This window comes from Danio aesculapii, chromosome 2 (genome assembly GCF_903798145.1).
Source record: "Danio aesculapii chromosome 2, fDanAes4.1, whole genome shotgun sequence".
In the NCBI taxonomy this organism is placed as follows: domain Eukaryota; kingdom Metazoa; phylum Chordata; class Actinopteri; order Cypriniformes; family Danionidae; genus Danio; species Danio aesculapii.
Genome location: NC_079436.1, coordinates 18,883,765 through 18,907,225, shown reverse-complemented (window position 1 = coordinate 18,907,225; position 23,461 = coordinate 18,883,765). Strand labels below are relative to the sequence as shown.

At 35.3% G+C, this 23,461-nt stretch overlaps 1 protein-coding gene across 2 annotated transcripts in view; it reads right to left on the bottom strand.

The window, feature by feature from the left end:
• abca4b (ATP-binding cassette, sub-family A (ABC1), member 4b) overlaps positions 1-23,461 on the bottom strand; it is an 88,032-nt gene that overhangs the window by 17,935 nt on the left and 46,636 nt on the right. The window contains exons 14-29 of one of the 2 annotated variants that reach the window (XM_056474194.1): positions 21,929-22,151; positions 21,374-21,595; positions 18,592-18,796; positions 17,908-18,000; positions 17,552-17,775; positions 15,798-15,973; positions 15,579-15,710; positions 12,334-12,473; positions 10,071-10,208; positions 7,661-7,842; positions 5,478-5,577; positions 5,184-5,389; positions 3,110-3,164; positions 2,933-2,986; positions 2,361-2,518; positions 10-134 (exon numbers count right to left, since the gene is read on the bottom strand). In XM_056474194.1, the coding sequence (XP_056330169.1) occupies positions 10-134; positions 2,361-2,518; positions 2,933-2,986; positions 3,110-3,164; positions 5,184-5,389; positions 5,478-5,577; positions 7,661-7,842; positions 10,071-10,208; positions 12,334-12,473; positions 15,579-15,710; positions 15,798-15,973; positions 17,552-17,775; positions 17,908-18,000; positions 18,592-18,796; positions 21,374-21,595; positions 21,929-22,151 (2,433 nt within the window). Of the gene's footprint in view, positions 1-9; positions 135-2,360; positions 2,519-2,920; positions 2,987-3,109; positions 3,165-5,183; positions 5,390-5,477; positions 5,578-7,660; positions 7,843-10,070; positions 10,209-12,333; positions 12,474-15,578; positions 15,711-15,797; positions 15,976-17,551; positions 17,776-17,907; positions 18,001-18,591; positions 18,797-21,373; positions 21,596-21,928; positions 22,152-23,461 lie in introns of both variants that reach the window. The other variant, XM_056474187.1, reaches the window with a different exon arrangement.

Below are 23,461 nucleotides of genomic sequence, written 5' to 3'. Positions count from 1 at the left end.
AGCTCTCACCTAATGAAGGTAAACTGTGGACCATACATCCATGGAGTGAGGGTCAGACTGGGGTACTCTCCGAACGGTGGCAGAATCATAGTGAAGACCAAAGCAATGAGAACAAAACTGGCTGGCAAAACAATCTATTTTTTAAAAAAAGAAGGGAAAATAAAAAATCATAAATATGTGCTTATTGTCTAGATTTTTTTAAACACATGTCTTGCTTTTTTTGTTAAAAAACTGCACATTTACAAGGGATATTTTATGTTTTCTCAGTCATCGGGAAGCTAATTGAAATCGAAATCTAATACAATTTGTCTTCATTGGAATATCAGACAAAACCAAAGCAAAAAAAAAAGGTGTTGTCTAAACAACATAGTAAGAATTGTTGAATGATTCAGAATTTTTGAATAAACTGTCAATGATTTCATAACCTTTCTAAAAATAGTCACTTGTTTCATTACATAATAAATCAGCCATTATGAAAGAAATGTTCAATGAGGAAATTAATAAATGTCTTGTTCGAGAATGACTTGTTGATAGTTTTGATTTTATATTTTTGAAGTATTATTATATTTTTTGAACATTTGATTTAATTTGATTTGGCAACACTTTAGTTTAGGTCACAACTCACGGTATTAAGAAACCATTAACTAACACTACTAGCTTAATAAACTAATAATTACCCGTTTATTATTGGTTAATAATGTAGAAGTTGGCTTTAGATATTGGGTATAGAATTAGGGATGCAGAATAAGAGCAGACTTTATAACCAATAATAAACGGTTAATATCTTAATAGGCAGGTAATAAGCCAGTAGTTAATAGCATGGATTGAGACATAAATTAAAGTATATTTCTTCATTTGGTATACATTTTCTGTTTGACACATCTCATAAAATTATTTATTCAAATGTAAATGCATTCATGGCATCTCTGAGTGTTGGTGCAAACATGTTGATAATGACAGCCAAATAATGCCTAAAAATTCTAATTGCATTTAATGAATAAATTTATAAATTAATTGACATTCTAGAGAAGTTTCCCTCATAAAGGTAAATATTTTAGGGGTGTCACTATACAATCAGTCCAGTCCAGATGGGGCATTCACCAGATATAGATCATTTCAAAATAGTGATATCATTGGTCCATAAACAGTTCCTACTTGTCTTAAAACATTTTCAGAACTGTAACAAGAGGCGATTCAGTCATAACTAATGTTAACACTGCGATCATTAAAAAAGTATCAACATGTGGAGCTTTCTGGATTCTCAAAAGCTTTGAAAATGAAAGATCTAAAACAGGAAATACATTAGGACTGTTGTTATTGTTTACATCCCTCAAAATGGTCTATAGGCACAAGAAGACCACAGAAGTTTTAAAAAAGCCCCGACTCTCTGATGTAGCCGTCAAATTAACAGAAGCTTGCAACGCTTGCCCCTTCTCAAGAGTTTTTCTGATTGGTCCACTGCTTTGGAACTGACACCGATGAGCCACATTGCAGGTAAAAGTTAAATTCTTTTATCTTAACAAACTTTAAAAACTCGCTCATGTGTGAGATGCTGCAAAAGACGCAAGTGTGTAAATAGAAAAACAATAGAAATATAAATGGACCTATAGATGGACCTCCCCTTCTAACATTTTCATTAGAAAAGATTTCAGATTTAAAGGGCTGGGCTCAACCTTTTGAATTACTCTCCTAATTCTAAAGTTTAATTTCTCATTATTATATTAATTTTGTATTTTCTATTACAGGAAGTTCTGTAACTGATTGTCACAAAACACTACTGCCTGTTCCAAAAAAAAAAAAAAGCAGTGAGCATTTGTTGCTTTTTTATGTTGTACTGAAATTAGATCTTGGTTTAGTGTAGCGTTACACTTCCACACTGCAAAAAATACTTTTCTTACTTAGATTTTTTTGTCTTGTTTCTAGTCCAAATATCAAAAAATTCTTGAATCAAGAAGAATTTTCTAGACGAGCAATATTTTCTTGTTTTAAAAAATAATATGCCAAAATTAAGTGTGTTTTTCCCTAAAACAAGCTAAATAATCTGCCAATGGTGTAAGCAAAATAATCTTATGTCACAACGAAAAACAAGAATATTTTGCTTACCCCACTGGCAGATTAGTTTGCTTGTTTTAAGGAAAAACTCACTTAATATTGGCATATTATTTCTGAAAACAAGACAATATATTTTTCTTTTGCCTAGAAAATGCTTCTTGATTTAAGATTTTTAGATATTTGGACTAGAAACAAGACAAAAAATCTAAGTAAGAAAAGCATTTTTTGCAGTGTACTGAAACGTTCATTTTTGTCCTCCTTTGGGAAATGGTCACCTTTGTCCACATGTACTGTAAGCCTCATCTTACCTGTGCTAGGAAATCTTTGTGGCTGCGTGTGGCATGATGAAACCTTTTGACTAGAAGAGCGTGGAACTGCTTGAGGACCAAACTTAAGCCTTTAACCTGTCTGGAGGCTCTACCAGCACTGCTGTCAGACTCCAGTGATGCTCCCACACCATTAGCATCTGTAAACCAGACCAGATACACACATAATCTTATTAGATCTGCTGTAAAAACTGCACAGTTGGTCAATGTTGTATTTTGGCTGCAGGTTTGTCCTGGCTAATTGACCAGAGAAAACTAATTAGCTCAAGTCCCATAGCAGCAAGATTACTTTCAATTTACTAGCTTAACCAGGAACCATTTTCAGCCAATCATTCAGCGTGATTGACTGGATCACCAGCACTAGTGAGCAAAAACCAGCCTAGACCTGCATGGGAATTCACATTGGTCTAAGCTGGTCTGCTTTCTCAACAAGCTTTAGCTCTACATAAAGCATAGCACAGCTTGGTCGAATCAGTTATAGCGGCCTGTTAGCTTCTTAGCATGAGTGCTAAGCAAAGCTGAGATCTGCGATCTCAATTCACCTTCAGCAATACCCGTGTCTTTCATGAAACCATTGCCGTTTTTCCTCTTTTGTAGCATCCATTGCTCTGAGGGGCAGTTTGACAGTCAAACACAAGGTTTAAGCTACTGGGTTATGAAGAATACAGGACTTCAAAATATTAATAAGATATACTACGAGTGTTATTCTTGTAAACGCAGGAGTAATTTACCTGGTGTGACAGAGCTGTTGGCTGCCTCTCCATCTGCTGTAACTTTCAGAAAGATCTAGATATACACAACAAAGATTCTTAAATCACCAGTGAGCACAAATTCATCTGTACAGTACAACACAATCTGGTTTGCGATCGATAAGTTAAGAGCGGTTGGTGGTGGTGGGAGAGCACAGTGAGCCAGAGTCACGGTGGCAGGCCAGATTGACCGTCAGGCCACCAAGATATGAAATATCCCGGTGCTCCCTATGGCCAGTCCGCCGCTGACAGAGGGCATATTTGAAGTTAGGGCTGACATGATCGTCATAGCAGTGTCAGCCAATGAAATTAGTCCAGCTACTGTCTGAGCTGGGGTATTTGCATACTGTCTGAGCTGGGGTATTTGTAAATTAGATGTTGCTGGGTTATTTGCATTCGCTTCCATTGGCACTTCAAAAGTTGAGAAATTCCCAACCTCTGCAGCTAGCAAGGCTGGTGAAGTGGTGCAGACGGACTTTTTTTTTACATTTATTGTATAACAGAAAGATACATCTGGTACACATCATTTACAATAATAATCATTAGAAAAAAACAATAGAAATCAAACAAAAAACAAAGAAGCGGCACCGACAAATCAACAATTCAGTTCAGCAATGCTTGACGTCACCCATTCAAAGTGAATAGAAAGCGTTGACGCTGACACGACACCCCATGTAAATGGATCGTTACTAAAAATTTATACAATCTATGGTTAATGTAGTAAAGAAAAAAATATATATAGTTTAACTAGAAAATGTGTGCACACTTGTAGTTAAAGGTTTTTTGTGAGTTTATAAAAAGGTTTTAAAAAGTCAAAAACAACAGAAATTCCTCAATCATTCACATAAACTAAGATTGCTGCAAGGAGACTTATTTTTGATGCCTGCATTGAACTGTAACAAAGAGTACAGAATACACAAGACGTGTCACTCATTTAGTTTTGAATGAGGAAAAGTGTCACGGCCAATATGGTGAAAGATGCCCCGCCTACTAGTACAGGAGCCAATCAGTGGTCGCTATAGACTGACATTTGTCTGGGGGAGAAGCTCGGCTCGGAACAGACATGTGCTTTTATCTCAGCAAATACTTGCTTCACTGACATAAGAAATATATCCAAATAAAGCTTGAAATCTGTGCTTTTAAATGAACCAGGTGTAACCAGGTAACTTGAAAACAAAAGTTTTTTGGTTTTGTAATCTGCATGAATCCACGCGAGGTATAGTCTGTCCTGTCAAACGTACATCACATGACAGCAAAAGTCCACAAACTTGTAAACAAAGAGTCGCTGCCATTTCTGGACGAGATTCGCCATCAAGACCAAGTTGTGAATTACTTCAAAAGAGGAACGCGATCAGATGATCATTATTTAGAGGATGATAACGTGTAACACGGCCATAAATGGGGTTTGTGTCGTGATCTCGTTCCTTTTGAGTGCGCATGCGCATTAGCTCGAGCAACCTGAAAATATGACGATTTTGTTTGATTCAGACTTTAGAAACTAAACTTATGAGACTGGTGTTGTTTATTTTTATTGGTGATAACACATATGTAATGTAAACATATAAACTTATTAGCAAACAGTTTTGGAAAATTTTATGTTTCCCCATTCAAACAGAATGGCCGAAAGAGGTTTCAAAGATGGCCGCCGAGTGAATTGACTTACCATAAAGGGACTTTGACTGTAATGAACAATATTATGACTATGAAGAGAAAAGATTAAGCATTTTGTTCATTATATACATCTGGTAATATCATGTCATATTTGTTCATGGTTCATTTAGTTGTCTTTGATCCATCTACAAACTAATTTAACCAGACCACAATTTGTTTGGAAGAACATAATATGTATTTTTAGAAATCTTCTTGTTTTACAGTTCAAAACAGAATTCAAACATATTCAAATGAACCACACTAACAGAGCAATCTAAAGATCTTTAAATTGAAATATTCCTGCCAAGTGTGAACACACCCCCAAACACAACTCTAGTTATATGAATTCAACCATCTGTCCACTGGTTTCACTGCTATTAAAATTATTAAAGAAAATGTCCCTCACCTCTTCCAGTGATGTGTCCGATATGCCAAAGCTACTGAGGCCCATGTCACCCAGCGTTTCCTCCAGTTCTCGAAAAAGGCTGGCGTAAGCTCGATATTTAAAGCCTTTATTTGGCAGCAGATAGGTCATTTCCTGACCGATCATTTCTATCAGCTTTGCTTCCGGAACATGGTGATGAATCAGAGTAGTGATGCTTTCAACGTTCCCTGAGGTGGAAAAAAATGAGTCCATTTTGTAGAAAGAGAGAATTAAAAGATTAATTTATTGTATGTGTTGAGCTGTGAGAACACTGACCGTCCAGTACTCTCTCGGGCTGTAGAGCCTGACTCTCCTCTTTATATCTGGTGCAGGTGGAGCAGGTGCAGGAGCATTCAGATGCACAGTCACACTCATTCTGCACCAGATAAAAAAAGAATACAGGCAACATTACAGTACTCATCAGACAGACAGTCAAAGCTTTTTACTATTTTAAGTTTTGTTGCTTCTTAAACCTCATGGATTTTTATATTTTAACAGGAGAATGGCAGTGATTATTGCCCAAAAAAAAAAATTGCAGATGCCACGGAACTTTGCAAGATCTGTTGTTGCTAAGATGTTTTATGTAATTTTAAGGCCACCATGAAAACATTCATTTATTCATTCATTCTCTTTTCGGCTTAGTCCATTATTAATCTGGGGTCACCACCACGGAATGAATCGCCAACTTATCCAGCACATGTTTTGCTCAGCGGATGCCCTTCCAGCTGCAATCCATCACTGGGAAACACTCATACACTCTCATTCACACACATACACTACGGACGATTTTCGCTTACCCAATTCACCTGTACCACATGTCTTTGGACATGAATGCGGGGAGAGCAAGCAAACCCCACACAGAAATGCCAACTGACCCAGCCTCGGCTCGAACCAGCGACCTTCTTGCTGTGAGGCGACAGCATTACCTACTGCGCCACCGCGTCACCCACCATGAAAACAAAAAAAGACTATTCTCATTTTTATTGATTTCCTTATGACTGTTCATGCCAAATGTCTTTTTATTTCTCATCATTATCATTGTCATTCTTTGTCATCTTAATTCAACTGCCACATAATCTCCAACCCTGCTGTTCATTAAATAAATGAGTAAATTAACTAAATGTGTTTTGTTTTTGTTGAGAATTGTTTTGATTTAATTATTAGTAATTACTATTATTTTTTCTTTCCCACTTATCTCATCTCAGTATATCTGTCTGTGGTGTAAAACTATGGAACAGTCTAGATCTGACTCTTAAACAATGTCAGGATAATAATCAATTTAAAAAGTTGTATAAATATATATTATTAAAGGAGTATAACGATGAAGGTGATTGAAAAGGTATAAAAAGAGAGTAAAGGAAGAAATAAGTTTAAGTAATAGACGAATGATGTATGTGGTAATGGGGTGGGAAAATAATAAGCTTGTGCTTCATCCCACTCCATTTTCGACCATGTTGAAATGTATTCTTTTGTTAATGATATTTTATGTATGATACTTTGTTCGAAAATAAATAAATCAAATCAAATCAAACTTATCTCATCAATTTTTTTTTTTTTTTTTGGTAGAGGGTCTAATTTAGACATTTTGTTGACTATAAGAAACGTTGACACAACTTTTCGTTAGATAATTAGTAGAGTGCTGGTTTAAGATTTGAACATGTAGAACAGTGTTGAAGTGTTACTTCAGCACAATGTTTGTTGGCAAACAATTAAACTTTTGTTACCTTTATAGCTGTTTATTTATTCCCTGAACTAAAATATAGGGTTTACATTTGACACATACATTGAATATATATATATATGTTCATCAACTATGATGGAAACAAATTTGTCAATTACACATTACATTGTGCATATAATGACCTTTTTACTAAATAAATGTATTTCTAATGTAAAAAATTTACATTTTTATCGAAGAATCCTAAAAGTCAAATGTATTACAGTTTCCACAAAGACAAAAAAGTCAGCACTGATAATAGCAAGAATTATTAATAGTGATTAGTGACTAATTTTACTAATAGTCATACTCATAACATACCAGAAAATAATCATAATCTAATGAAGGGTTATGTGTACTGAAGACTTGAGTAATGATGATAAAAATTCAGCTTTAAATCATGGGAATAAATGTTAAACTATGTTCAATAAAAAAAATGTATATTGTAATAATAATTCGTAATTTTGCAGTTTTTTACTGTATTTGTCACTAAATAATTGCAGCAAAACTGGGTTCTTTTAAAACAAAAAAAAAAACTTGTGGACTTGTGGAGCTGTGCATCATTGGATTTGCTCTTCAGTGTTTGGACTTTCAGCAGTGAAAATTAAACAACACTAAACTGAACGTGTTAAGCTGCTTTGTCACAATCTACATTGTAAAAGCGCTATAGAAGTACAGATGAATTGAATTGAATTGAATTGAATACTGTTTCCAAACTTTTGACTGGTAGTGTAAATTTCACCTCCTTCTTGCGCTGGTCCTTCATGCGCCTCACCAGAGTGAGATAGAAACCCACACCGAAGCAGTTCTTCAGAAACAGAGGAGAGCCGCTGCAGTGCAGTTTGCCTTTAGAGATGATGGCCACCCTGTCACTTAACAGGTCTGCCTCGTCCATGTGATGAGTGGACAGTATCACTGTGCGCCCTGGAGGAAAGTGTGCAAGAGAGAAAAACCCATACAGTCAACAAACAACACAAGAATCAGTTCTGTATTTAAAGGGATAGTTTACCCCTAAAAAGAAAACGTCTGTCATCATTTACACTACCGTTTGTGGTCTATAAGTTAATCTATAAATTTGGGGTCAGTAGGATTTTCAAATGTTTTACAATAAGCTTCTCCTGCTCACCAAGGCTGCATTTATTTCATCAAAAATACAGCACAAATTGTAAAATTGTGAAATGTTATTGCACTATAAAATAACTGTTCAAAAGCAGTTTATCATTTAATTTAATCATTTATTCTAGTGCTTTTAGAGATGAATTTTTAGCTTCATTACTCCAGTCTTCAGAGTCACATAATCCTTCAGAAATCACTCTTATATTAATAATAATTATTATTATTATAACTAATATTATTATTATTAATGGTAATAGTAATAAAAGCAATAGAGACTGGAGTAATACCTTCATTTGAAACTACATACAAAAAGAAAGTAGATATTTAAAATGTTAATAAATATTTAACAATTTTTAGATTTAATAAATGCCGCCTTGATGAACAGAATAATTTTCTTAAAAAAAACATGAAAAAAAAACGACCCCAAACTTTTGACAAACGTGTGTACTTATGCTCAAGGCTTTCCAAATTTTTAATGTAACTGGAAGCCATTGGCTATGTTACCATGCACCTATGTTTATGCACATTACTTAACCCTAAAAAATGCATGTAACAAACATATGCACAAACAACCTGTAAGACACATTCTCTCCTCTATGTGTGCACCAGTGTCCTATCAACACTCCATGTTTCTGGAAATACTGTTCAATAGTGTTGTCAAAAATATTGATACTACAAATGATACAATCTTGCTTTTGGTTAGTATACTGGCTTTGCACTCTCGCTCGCTCTTTTCACCTTCACCAAGATGAATAATTAATAGTAATAATATTAAGATTTTAACACTATTGTTTTAATCAGAAAATAATATGAGATTGCAATAATTAGCTTTTTTGTGTGATTTATAGCTTTTCAGACTTAAGGACTGCTGACGTATGACACAAATTTTTTCTCCTTTTTACTTAATTTGCATTATTTTAATGTTGGGGAATTTGTACCCCACGGTATCGAAAATGGTATAGAATATCGATTTTTCAAGGTATCGTATCGAAGTTGGAAATTCCAGTATCGTGACAACACTACTGTGCAATTCTTAATGTGCTTCCTGCAGGTGAGTAGGTTTCTTTTATCCTCACTCATAAGTGCTTTGCATAATAGTGCCTGCTAAATGAATAAATATAAATATATTTTTTTAAATATGGGCTAAACTGAGCGGGATAAAAGCTCAATCTAATAAAGAGACATGCATAGAAACTAGGATGGAAAAAAATTACCAAATAAATTCACATAAAATGGGCATCAAAACTTTTTGCATGGTTTTAATTATTCAAACACCCAGCTGAAAGTCCATCCTCAAAATGATTTAGTATAGTTATATTTATCATATAGAACTGTCTTACACCATCCTTTTCACAAACATCAGGCACTGCCTCCAAACACAAGATAACATGATGGAGTTTGTTACTGCGTGTGTCGTCTGCAAATCTGAGGTAACTTCTTTTATCTATAGCAGGGGTGTCCAAACTCGGTCCTGGAGGGCCGGTGTCCTGCAGATTTTAGCTCCAACTTGCCTCAACACACCTGCACGGATGTTTCTAGAAAGCCCAGTAAGTGCTTGATTAGCTAGCCCAGGTGTGTCTGATTGGGGTTGGAACTAAACTTTGCAGGACACCGGCCCTCCAGGACCGAGCTTGGACATGCCTGATCTATAGTGAAAGTAGTTTCTCTGTTTGTAGATAACTGTAAATATTTGTTGTCATTTCTCTGGAAAGATTTTAGTTCTCTTGAACACATGGAATGGAAATCTGTGTTTCATTGACAGGTTTTACATGATATTGAAATGTTTGTGCGTACATCTAAACATAGCAGCTGACTTCCACATATGACGAAAGTTGATTTCAAATATTCTTCAAAAGATCTACTCTTGTGTTCAACAGAAGTAAAAAAATAATTAAACGTTTAGGAAGAAGCAAGTAAACTGAGTAAATGATGATAGAATTTAAATTTTCGGGGTGAACTATCCCTTTAACTGCATGTGCAGCCGTAGTAGGCTTTGTGACCCTGCAGTGTTTTCTTTCTCCTGAAGGTGGCAGCACCTGTGCGGTATTTGAGGAGCAGGTCCCAGATGGAGCGTCTGGAGTATGGATCCACACCTGAGGTCGGCTCATCCAGTATCACCACCTTAGAGCCTCCAACGAAAGCCATCGCCACCGACAGCTTCCTCTGCATACCACCTAAAGAGGGTCAGTACACAAAATGTATTTATTAAGACAGGGACATTAATGCTTGATGTTTACTCTCACACAAACAACTGCATATGCAGTAGGCTAAACTGGAAAAACATAATGAAAAGACTCTAAAAAAATGTAAAACTGTCAGGGATATTTAAGGCTAAATGGCATTGAAGTTGAACTGTACCATTGTTGTCTTTGATATGAATGTCTTGTCCCTAATATAAACATTTGCATTTGACAGTTATTATGCAAGTCCATTTTGTTAATATTTAGCTCTCAGATAGGCCTAACTTTGAAAATAAGTCATATGTAGTCATAGCAGGAGGTCTATAGTTTATATAGAAATAAAGCCACTATTTATGAGAACTAACATTTGAGAAATAAAGTAGCAAGTTTAAGAACTAAAGTAACAAATTTGAGAAATAAAGTATCAACAATGAGACCAAGTAGCAGTTGTGGGACATTCAGTTCACCCAAAAACTACATTCTGTCAAAAATGTTATATCTTTTAATATGAGCAGTTGTAGTGGGTTTATTTAAAATGAATATAAGTGGTAACAGTTATACTAAACTACAAATTCAAAAGGCCACTATTAAAGAGTGATCTATTATCAAAGAATAGTCATGAATCAACAAAAACTGATCTGTTACTTGATCTGACTACTTACTTTTTCAGAATTTTGAAAAATAGAAAGAACATGCAAACTCCACACAGAAACACCAACTGAGGCTTGAACCAGGGAACTTCTAGCTGTGAGGCGACAGGACTACCTACTGCACCGCCCCAGCTATATATATATATAATAAAATTATATATATATAATATATATAAGGAATAAAATTTCCTTGCTCTGTCAAACAAATTTTTTACAGTGTGTCTGATAATATTTTATTCTCTGGAGACTAAAGTCTTATTTGTTCTTATTTCGGCTTTGAATTTTTTAAAAACCATTTTAAGGTCAAAAATATTAGCCCCTTTAAACAATATTTTTTCGAAAGTCTACAGAACAAATTATCATTATACAATAACTTGTTTAATTACCCTAACCTGCCTAGTTAACATATTTAACCTAGTTAAGCCTTTTAATGTCACTTTAAGCTGTATAGAAGTGTCTTGAAAAAGTCATGAATCATTTAAACAAAACTGATCTGTTACTTGATCTGACTACTTACTTTTTCAGAATTTTGAAAAATAGAAAGTTCAAAAGAACAACATTTACTTAATGTTTTGTGACACGGAAGATACCTTTACTGTCCCTTTTGATCAGGTTAATGCATCTTCATTAGATAAAATTCATCCTTATTTCAATAACCTTCATGATTATGTTTTTTGGAGGAATTATTTTATGTAATATTTTTTATATCTGCACTTAAGAATAAGGTTTTGGTTTGTATTTTTTTTATCAATTTTGCACGAATTTGTTGTACAATTTCTTTCACTATTTGTATGTTTAAAGTATTTCAATTTATTTTTAATATATTTGTTTATTTTACCTCAGAAATAATGTTAATTGTTGATAGTAAATACTTTAAGTGTTTTACATTTTTATATCTTTGTACACTTTTTGTATACAATAGCTTTTTGTGCTAGCAATATTTAGTTCACCTTTTTGACTTTGCCTCATTAGATGCGGTACAGTAAAAATTCCATAGATCAGGTGTCCCACTGTCTGTTATAACACATTGCAATTTGATCTTTTTAGACCACTAAGAAGGAAATGTACTACAATTGTTTGTAGTACTACATTCTTCAGTATATGACATGGATGTTTTTGCTGTTTTCTCTGCTTATTTTTTTTTCTTAACTACGGGTCTTACTGACATTTAAACAGGGCTTTTAGACAGAACAGTACTGTCCAAACACACTTGCGTTTATCTCAGACTCATCATAATTATGAATAAAGACACATGATTTCTATGTCTACCTAAACAGAGGCCTCATTTTATCTCCCTAACTCAGATCAGCTTCATATAAGAGGCTTAGATTTACTACCCCCTGACTTCTTTTGCTCTTAAATACCACTCCAAAACACAGATCCTGGGGCGGGCAAACCGTAAGACCCCTTAATAACAGATTATAGATTACTAGATTATGGACTCATGTACTGTATATATTCAGACCCACCGGAGAGGTTCTGTGCTTCCTCATCCCGTTTATGAGGCAGTCCCAGGTCCTCCAGCATGTCCTCAACCTCCTGCTCGGCCTCCTTTTGTTCACGGCCCTTCATCAAAGAGTAGAAGAGAATATGCTCCTCCACCGTCAGACTGAGTAAAACAGCATCATACACACACATGAAAGGCAATTAGACATAGATTAGTAGATATATATATACTATTTGCTGGAACACCCATCAGGCTCACTAATAGGGTTGGGTACGAAACCTTTGGGTACCTTTGTAACCGGTATGCACCAGACTGAATCAGTATATGAATTTCGGTGCCTAATTCCGATGCCACTGGTGCTGCGACAAAATCGTAAAGCAGGTCGCACACCAGAAGCGCCACGCAGCACCATACATTTTATAATTCTAAACATAGGTTTCTATCAGGGTACACACACCAACGCCGCAAGGCGGAGGCTGTCCTTGGCGCCCAGCCACGACTCAGGACACTGTTCATATTTCTGCCGCGCCACAGAGCACCATCTGAATAGTTTCATTTTAAATAACATGCGAATGTGCGCGTCTGGTGTGATACTTTCAACTGTCCTGTGCACGCCGTGTCGCGGCTCTGAGCGGCGCATCCGGTGTGTGACCCCTTTAAGAAGCATCAAGGGGTGCATCACAGGCACACATAAGTACGTGTTGTATCACACGATCTCTAAATAGTTAATTCTAAACAGATTTTGAGGGATACGGACACCGTTAATGTTGTCAGGCATTTGTTCTTGTTGCTTATAGAAGGCGCATGCGGTGAGCGACTCCCTTCATCAACATGCATGATGGCATTCATCTAATTTGCTTAAACTGAAGCATTTTAAAGTATGGCTATATTTTACAAGCAAAGATTCTGACACACCAACATGCAGCAGATGCTTTACAAAAGTTGTGTGTAAGGGGAGAAACACGTCAAATTTTTTAAATGTGAGGGCTCATGGAATCAACTTAAAGGTAAGGAATGGACTGTCTTTGACAGCTTGTGACATCATCTGCCACTTTCAGAGAGTACGTTTACATGGACACCAATTCTCTGATATTAATACTCTGATCAAGAGTTGACCACGTAAACAGTGATTTTTGATTATCTTAAAGACCACAGACACAAACAGGGGAGGAAACATTTATAGGCTGGTGATCCAATGACGTTACTGGATCTATGTGCTATAACATGTAACTGGGAATCATGAATGTAACATTCAAAAAGCAACTCATGTAAACATCTGAATCATATTATTGTCTTATTAAGATTAAGGCAAATCATTAGATCACTGATGTCCATGTAAAAGTAGTCACAAGCCCCAAACCCAGAAAAAAGGTGTTCCCTGATTTTGATGACAGTCTTTCTACAGGTTAGTAGTAAGCTAATGTAATGTTAATAGCATAATGCAAATCTTGCATTCATGCTAACAAACAATGATCAAAAGAAATATATTAATGCAATTCAAATATATAAAATATGTATTGATATTTACTTTAAACTTATTATAAATATATATTCATAATGTTCAATTATAATGGTTACAATATTTTTTTTTTGTCAAATAATTTTGTGGCTAAAAAGTATCGGTTCAGGCACCGTTTTGGCACCGGTATCGTTTTAAAAGTATCGATTTTGCAGCGGTTTTGAAATAACCCCAAACAATACCCAACCCTACTCACTAGAAGGCACTCCAGCTATATATATATATATATATATATATATATATATATATATATATATATATATAGTTGAAGTCAGAATTATTAGCCCCCTTCGAATTTTGTTTCCTTTTTTTAATATTTCCCAAATTATGTTTAACAGAGCAAGGACATTTTTCACAGTATGTCTGATAATACTTTTCCTTCTGGAGAAAGTCTTATTTGTTTTTATTTCGGCTTGAATAAAAGCAGTTTTTAATTTTTTTAAATCCATAAAGTCAAAATTATTAGCCCCATTTAAGCTAGCTATAGATTTTTTCGAAAGTCTACAGAACAAACCATTATTATATAATATCTTGCCTAATTACCCTTTAAATGTGTAAATAGCCTTTAAATGTCACTTTAAGCTGTGTCTTAAAAAATATCTAGTCAAATATTATTTACTGTCATCATGATGAAGATAAAATAAGTCAGTTATTAGAAGTGAGTTAATAAAACTATTATGTTTATAAATGTGTTGAAAAAAATCTTCTCTCAGTTAAACAGAAATTGGGGAAAAAATAAACAGTGGGGCTAATAATTCTGACTTCAGCTGTACATACACTATTATCATTAACTGGAGAACCCACCAGACTCACTAGAGGGCACTCCAGCTGTATGAACACTCGTCAGCAATTCACAAGGACTACAACTACCATCATGTTTTGCATCTTACAGCTGAAACAGTATACCAATCTGGACACTGATTGCACTGAAACAGCTGCAGCACACTATTTAAGCACCACACTCACCAGCCTTCATTGTGGGATATTGTATTGTCTATTTAGTGATAGGCTTTGCCAGTGTTTCTTAGTTTCATGTTGTGCCCTGCCTGTTTTGATTCTGGACTGTTCTTTGTTTTGTGATTGTTTGCCACCTACCTCAACCTCAGCCTTCCCTGTTTGTTTATTTGTTTATTTTTGGACCCTTTTTTGCTCCTATTTTGAGCCCTGCCTGCCCAACTATTCTTTATAATAAAGCTGCAAGTGGAAATTCACCTTTGTTGCAACATCCTCATAAATACATATACAAAAGGTTTAAGGCATAATTATAATTATTTTATTCTTTTTTAAAATATTTCCCAAGTGATATTTAAAGGAACAAATTATATTTTTCTTCTGGAGAAAGTCTAAATTAGTTTTAGTTTGGTTGGAACAAAGGCAGCATTTACTTTAGTTTTAAGCAATTTTAAAAGACAATATTATAAGCCCCCTTAAGATTTTTTTTCTTGATTGGCTACAGAAACTATATTACTAGGATTCATAAATTATATAGAATTAGGTGATAGCAAAAAAATCATAAAGTGGGTTGCAATCTGGGTGAAATGTTACATTTTTAAGACCCAAACATACAGAAAAATACTGATGATGTTAAAAAATAATTGAAAGTATATAATATTTGTATGATTTTTTCCTGAATGTCCAATATGGCTAGCAGCCTAACCTAAAAAAATTTTGCCAAATTGGCTAGTGATTAAAAACATTTAATTTTAAACCCTAATTACGACCATTCCAAAGAAAGAAAGTGCACTCACTGTTTGAAGAGGATATTGTGCTGTGGACACATGCCCAGCGACTGTCGTATTGCGTCCATCTCTGTACGAATGTCCCTTCCATAAATATAAGCCGTTCCAGAGGTGGGTGGAAATAGCCCAGTCAGTATGGACCTACAAGAGTGCAAGTATATATGATTTACACAAAATACACTGAATTTATGTTTCCATATCATGGATAATAAGACGGTCACAACGCACAAGGTGGTGGTCTTTCCTGCCCCATTGTGACCCAGGAAAGAAGTGATCTGGCTCTCATAGAAGTTCATGTTGAGACAATCCACAGCAGGTCTGGAGTATCGATTATACATCTTCACCAAATCCTGCACTGACACTCCTATTAACAGACTCTCCGGCTCAGGCTCAAAGAAGGGATTCTCTGGAGAAAAACACACAGTACAGACACTGAAGCTGACAAACAGCTGGCAATATAACAGGGTCAGGTACACATACAGGTCCTGCAGCTCACCTGAAATATATGAACACTTCTCAGACATACTACAACCTGACAAGTTTATATATATATATATATATATATATATATATATATATATATATATATATATATATATATATATATATTTAAAGATAACAGACGTCCAACATATGATAAAACCAGGCAAAGTGTCTTTTGCAGTTCGTCTGCTGGTGCTAAATGATTTGGCATATAGAGGTGAATATTGGAAGAATTTCAACAATTATTGTCCAAGGAACATAATATGATATCTATTAGTGAAAGCAAGTTTTGGTGCAAAAACTAATAATAAAAAATAATTTGGTAACACTTTAGTCTAGATCACACAATTCATGCTATTAACTACTGGATTATTACCTGCCTGTTATTAACATATTAACTGCTCATCAGTAGTTATAAATATGATCTTATTCTACATTTCTAATCATACCCAAACCCTAAACCTAACTTCTACATTACTAACTATTAATAAGCAACTAAATAGTAGTTTATTAAGCTTGTAGTGTTAGTTAAAGGTTTGGTAATACCGTGAACTATGACCTAATCTACAGTGTTACCAATACTTTTGACCAATAATGCATATTCCTCGATAGGTACAACCATCGTTTTCAGACTCAACACATATAAGTAAAGTATATTAACACAGCTATCAAAACACACTGCACCAAATCATAACAACTAATTATTAACTTCATTGAAGATTATTAAATAATTAAGAAATTATTGAAAATTCACTTTTCAACATTTTAGTCTGTCGTTGTTGAAGAAAAGTATAAATTTATTTAAAAACTGGTACAATACTGATGACCAATTTTAACAGTAGCTTTAATTCCACACATTTTAGAAAGTCATACACTCAGAACATTTGCATATTAATAATCCTCCACAGTTAAAACAATAACAGCAGCAGTAGTTGATATTGATGCAGCACTTTAATTTACCTAAAAACATCTTATTTCAGGATGCTGAAAACGAGGACAACTTTAAAAAGTTTGTTTTTGTCTGTATGAGGGGAGGTGACATGGTGGCGCATTAGCTATTGCTGTCGCCTAACAGCAAGAAGGTTGCTGGTTCAAGCCTCGGCTGGGTCAGTTGGTGTTTCTCTGTGGAGTTTGCATGTTCTCCCTGCGTTTGCGTGGGTTTCCTACAGGTGCTCTGGTTTCCCTTACAGTCCAAAGATATGCGGTACAGGTAAATTGGGTAGGCTAAATTGTCTGTAGTGTATGAGTGTGAGTCAGTGTGTATGGATGTTTCCCAGAGATGGATTGCAGCTGGAAGGGCATCTGCTGATTAAAACATGTGCTGGATAAGTTGGCGGTTCATTCCGCTGTGGCGACCCCGGATTAAGAAATTGAATTGAAAAGAAATTGAATGAATGAATAAGCCAGTATTTAATAGTGCGAATTTGTACTTAAACTAAAGTGTTACTGCTTAAAACTTTTACAAAAATTATTCTAAACTAAATAAATGAACAACACACATCCTTACCGCAGTACTCAGGCTGGATCTCCTCCTGCTGAATCTCCTCCTGCATTTTCAACTGCTCCTCTCGCTCTCTCTCTTTCTCCATCCTCTCTCGTTTCTCCTTGTGTTTGCAGTGTTTGCTGCTGCGGGATCCGTTGCATTCCCTGTGCTCTGGTGAAAGACCACCACACTCCACATCTTCCTGCTTCTCCACATGATTTTCCAGAGGCTTTTCTGGGACTGCAGAGAAATAGAGGTCACAAAATTAACCTAAATTTTGTCACAAAATTAACCTACGGAATATCAAGTTCACACCTACAGTATATTTAATGTTGCAAACTTGATGTTCAGAGCTAAAATAATCATTGATACCTTGATCTGAAGTCTCTGAGGGTGAAGGTGACGGCTTCAGCCAGTACGAGGACTGCAGGGGGAAATAAAATGGCCGACCAATACCGTACTGACCTGAAAATTTAAATAAATACACCTTCAAAACCATATTTTCTCTTAGGTTATTACATTGAAATGTGTAGTTGTTTTGTTTTATTTTGTGTTGGTTTCAGTTTCTATTTTATTTCAATTTCACGACTTGTTCTTAAAAAAAGAAATGAATTATGATAAATAATCTTCTGATGTATATATGTGATTACAGTCATGTCTTAGTGGTGATTATAGTAATGTTTATGCAAATGTATGTATAATAATCTACAAATGCAAAACAATTAAAAATATATCATGCAACAACAAAATAAATACAAATTATTTGAATGTATTTTAGTATGTTAAAATGTGAATATATATTATACATTTGTGAGGAAAAGTATTCTGAAGCATCAAAAAATAGTCTCTAAGGACCCCTGCTAGGTATATGTGGAAACTGTACTTTTTAACAATAATTCTAAATGTTTTTTTTTTTTCTCTCTAATATGCAGATGGCAGCATTCTGTCCTTAAAATTTGAGTCAATATCCATAAACCTTTCATACTGAATTTAGGTCAGAATTTGAGAGATTTTGTCTTAGGTTAGCAAAATTTAGCACATTTAAAGGAAACTGACCTGGAAAGACGTTGTCAAGATACCAAGCCAAAACACCATAAAGAACTGCATCCAGTAGCATCATGCGAATGGAAGTGAAGAAGGAGTACTCGTCCCCCTCCAGAGGACTCGTGCCAATATTGTCCCACTGCAGACCCAGGCCTTGCTCTTCATAACGGGATAGATACTCTGTCCCAAACCCAAAGGCCACTGGCGACAGAAGGCTCTGGGCAAGGGGGATCATTTCACAAAATATTACCAACATACACAAGCTATTGATCACTGAAAGACAAAATAGCTACAAACTAGTTTCTATATATACATTTATATTTACATTTTCTGAGACCCCCAGTTGAGAACCACATTTTGAACAGTGGTTTTTAAGAATGAATCAAACAGAAAAGTGGCGGAACATTGAAAGGTACTGAGCACCCACAAAATGACTATGTTTAGCATTAATTTTAAAGGGATAGCTTTCTCATACAAATTAAAACATACATATCAGTTACTTACCCTTCAATTGTTTCAAACATGAATGAATTTAACTCTTCTGTTGAACACAAAAGAAGATAATTTAAAGAAAAACCTGGAAACCTGTAACCATTGACTTCCGTAGTACGGTAACCATTTAGTCAATGGTTAAGGTTTTCAGCTTCCTTTAAAATGTCTACTTTCGTGTTCAACAGAAGAAAGAAACTCAATAAGATTTGAAGCCAGTGACTGGTGAATAAATGACGACAGAATAATCATGTTTGGGTGAACTCTCTTTAACTAATCAAAGAAATGATTTAAGAATTTTTATTTATTCTTTTATTTGAGAAAATCTCTGACTGGTGCATCTTACATTGGGCAGTTAATGGGGTATGTGCACAGCTAGTGTTTTTCAGCCAATGATGAACTTCCGGAGAAAGCTTTATATGACTATTTTCAATTTCATAAAACGCAGGTCTTACTAACGGCAGGCAAGTGCAGACATTCTATTGAAAATACTGGGGTAAAATTAATTTCCATATTTTAAAGACATGGCAAGGAAAAATATAATATAATTTTATAAATATAATATAATTTATAAGTGCTTCTTAATTGGTCTGATACCCACTTTATATCATATCTCATCCAGGCAGTGAAGATCGCTATATTTTATAGAATATAACGCTGCGATTTTGTATGGGATGATGATTCACCGGAAGCCCTGGGCCTGGCTGATTGAAATTAAAAGTCTGTGTGCATATTCCCCATTATGTAGTTTCTTAAAGTACTGATGCTAAAAGAGGATTTATGTTGACGCAATCTATTAATAAATCAAGGGTTTATCTAATATATTTGTACATCTGTTGATTTCATGCTGAAGCTAGATGAACTGCCTGATTGTGTATCTCTAAAATGCTTTGGTATGTAACCCATTTGGAAATCTAATATGTGGTCACATATAAACAAATATATAACATTTTATATATTATATATATGGCCATTTTTGCTGCATTTTTGACATACACAGTTGAAGTCAGAATTATTAGCCCCCTGAATTATTCGCCCCCCTGTTTATTTTTTTCCCCAATTTCTGTTTAACGGAGAAAATATTTTTCCAACACATTTCCTAACATAATAGTTTTAATAACTCATCTCTAAAAACTGATTTATTTTATCTTGGCCATGATGACAGTAAATAATATTTGACTAGATATTAATCAAGACCTTAAGATATTAATCAGCTTAAAGTGACATTTAAAGGCATAACTAGGTTAATTAGGTTAACTAGGCAGGTTTGAGTAATTGGGCAAGTTATTGTATAATGATGGTTTTCTCTGTAGACTTTCGAAAAAAAATAAATAACTTAAAGGGGCTAATAATTTTGTCCCTAAAATCATCCTTTGGGAAATATTTAAAAAAGAATAAACAAATCAAAAGGGGGCTAATAATTTTGACTTCAACTGTATATCGCATTTCATCCAGGCCCATAGCCAGGGGTGGTTTGGGTGATTCGAAAGACCCACCCTTCACTGACAAAGGTCCATATTTTTCCTATTTTTACTGCTGTGCCATAATAAACTGTAAAAAAAAAAAAAATCTATAAAAATATCCCATTGAAGAAGGCTTTAGGACCAAACTGTGTTGGCTGTTGGCATTCCAAATCCTGACTGAGGAAAGTTGAATGTGCTGGCCAGTTTGTTATTTGCCTAATAAATGATAATAGGCTAGTTTTTAATTTTAAACTTTAACAGATTCCTATTTTTTTCCTAATGATATATGATGTAATATATTTGTATTTAAAGTATTGTTTTCATATTTCTTTAGGAAATCATTAGGAAATCTTTTGGTACATCAAAAAGTGTGGTTATGATGTCCATACAACAGGCTAATCCAGCAAATAATTGCAGTAAATGCAGTATTTAAACCTCATAATTTAATAAACAAGGCGAATAACTGCAAAAAAGTCCACTTTTTGAGAAAAAGAACCACTCTTTTCACCAGGCTGGCTATGGGCCTGTCATACTGTATATGTGAAATCCAAACATGTAACATATATGTAATTTGCATATATTGCCACATATCAGATTTGTATATGAGAATAAAAAATGTGATAAGTGCATGGTCAATGTTAATGATATTATATTAAAAAAGCATTATTTATGCTGTTTTCAGCTGCAAGGCACTTGTTACACTTATTTTCTGCTTGACATTATTAACAAAGGTCCATCACCTTAACACTTGGTATTGTTTATGCAAAATTTGTGTCTCTCTTCACAAATTTTGGATGGTGGCAAACCACTGGCAGAACATAGAAACAGCACAGAAATCTCACCACGGCTAACTTCATGTCCTTGGTAATGCGGTCTTGCCAGGCAAAGCAGAAGATGTGAGGGAGGTAAAGGGTGAAGTAGATGATGCCGCTACAAGCCGCAGCCAAGTTGGCCTTGTTGAAGAAAACACTCATCAGAAAGCACTGCATGATAGTGGCCATGGTGAATGTGAGAAGGAACAGGAACAAGATGATAGGATTGCTGTAATTGAGCACTTTTCCAACCTGAGGACAAAATAGATTGCTAGGGATTATGAAGAAAGGACTAACAGTTATAGTTTAGTATAGTATAGTATAGTATAGTATAGTATAGTATAGTATAGTATAGTATAGTATAGTATAGTATAGTATAGTATAGTATAGAGAAAGTCAAAATAAAACAAAAATGCAAGATGTAGCTTCTCTGTATTCCAAATAATAAGTTCTAAAAAAAAACTCCTATATGCATGCACTAACAGCATGCCTCCAGCAGATGTCACAATGCAACAAATCTCAGAAAGGCTCAGAAGGACTGGGATAAACAGACAAGGCACATCAATCAGCAGATTCGTTCCTCACCATGACAATAACAGTCAGCAGAACGGTGCTGGCGGTCATCATAATAAAGCTGTCAATGAACCATGTGTACCAGATGACTCCATTAGAGACACCCATGGCTTTTAAAGTCTCCTTCAACCTCATCTCCTTCTCCAGGACAATGCTCTTCACAACCATGGACACTGAGTAGATCCAGGCCAGCACCATGAAGATGGGGAAACAGCGGTTTAGGGTCAGCATGAACCTTGATATTGGACAAAACAAACAGGATACAATAAACACTGGGGTTCTGGCATTGTTTTAGTGAGAACTTTGATTTGCGGTGAATAAAATGGAGTCCTACACTCATTGGCGACTATATTAGATAAACCTGTTCCAACTGTTAAGGCAATTATCTAATAAGGCAATCAAATGGCAGCCACTCAATGTATTTAGGAATGTAGATGTGGTCAAGATTATCTACTGAATTTCAAACATCCATCAAAATGGGGAGGAAATGTGATTTAGGGGACTGAACTCAGTATGGTTGTTTGCGCCAGATGAACTGGTTTGAGTATCTCCAGCCTAGGCTCAATGGAAATATGTGCCTTAGTCTACATTTTTGTGAAACCGGAAAAATGTTGCTCCATGTTCATTCTGTTGCACATTTTAAATGATATTTCCACTAGAGGACACTGTTTTTGTTTTTTATTAATCTGAAAAACAATACTTTGGACAGCAGTCCTCAATCCTGGTCCTTGCAAACCCCCTCTCTGCACTTTTTGCATGGTTCTCATTATAAGAGAGTCCCATGAAAGAACTGGGTTCCGATTTACATGTTCCCAACACAGTGTTCACTGCTTTGAACACTCTGGCCCCTGCACATGGAAAAGTTTACTTCATTTAAAAACAAAGAATTGCATTAAACAGTTTGCAGTGTCTTTAGACAAAACTTATTACAGAAGTGTGAAGGAATTTTGTAACGGTTTTACCATTTTTAAGCCATTCATCAGACCTCAGGGCACTTTAGCTTAGCTTAATATACATCATGGAATCGTTTTCTACCTTTAGAATCTCGCTAATGGTTAAAGCAAGTTTCTTCTTATAAGCTTAACACTACTGTAGTTACACTGTGTAATAAGACCGGCTGAAAATTAAGTTACTATTTTCAAGATAGGGTGGCACGGTGGCGCAGTGGTTAGCACTGTCGCCTCACAGCAAGAAGGTCGCTGGTTCGAGCCTCGGCTGGGTCAGTTGGCATTTCTGTGTGGAGTTTGTATGGGTTTCCCCTGGGTGCTCCGGTTTCCTCCACAGTCCAAACACATGCGCTATAGGTGAATTGGCTAAGATAAATTGTCCGTAGTATATGGGGGTGTATGGCTGTTTCCCAGTGCTGGGTTGCAGCTGGAAGGGCATCCACTGCGTAAAACATGTGCTGGATAAGTTGGTGGTTCATTCCGCTGGGGCGACCCCTGATTAATAAAGGAACTAAGCCGAAAAGAAAATGAATGAATATTTTTAAGATTGTTATGGCTACGAACTATATTCTCATTCTTGCATAATAATCGATGAACT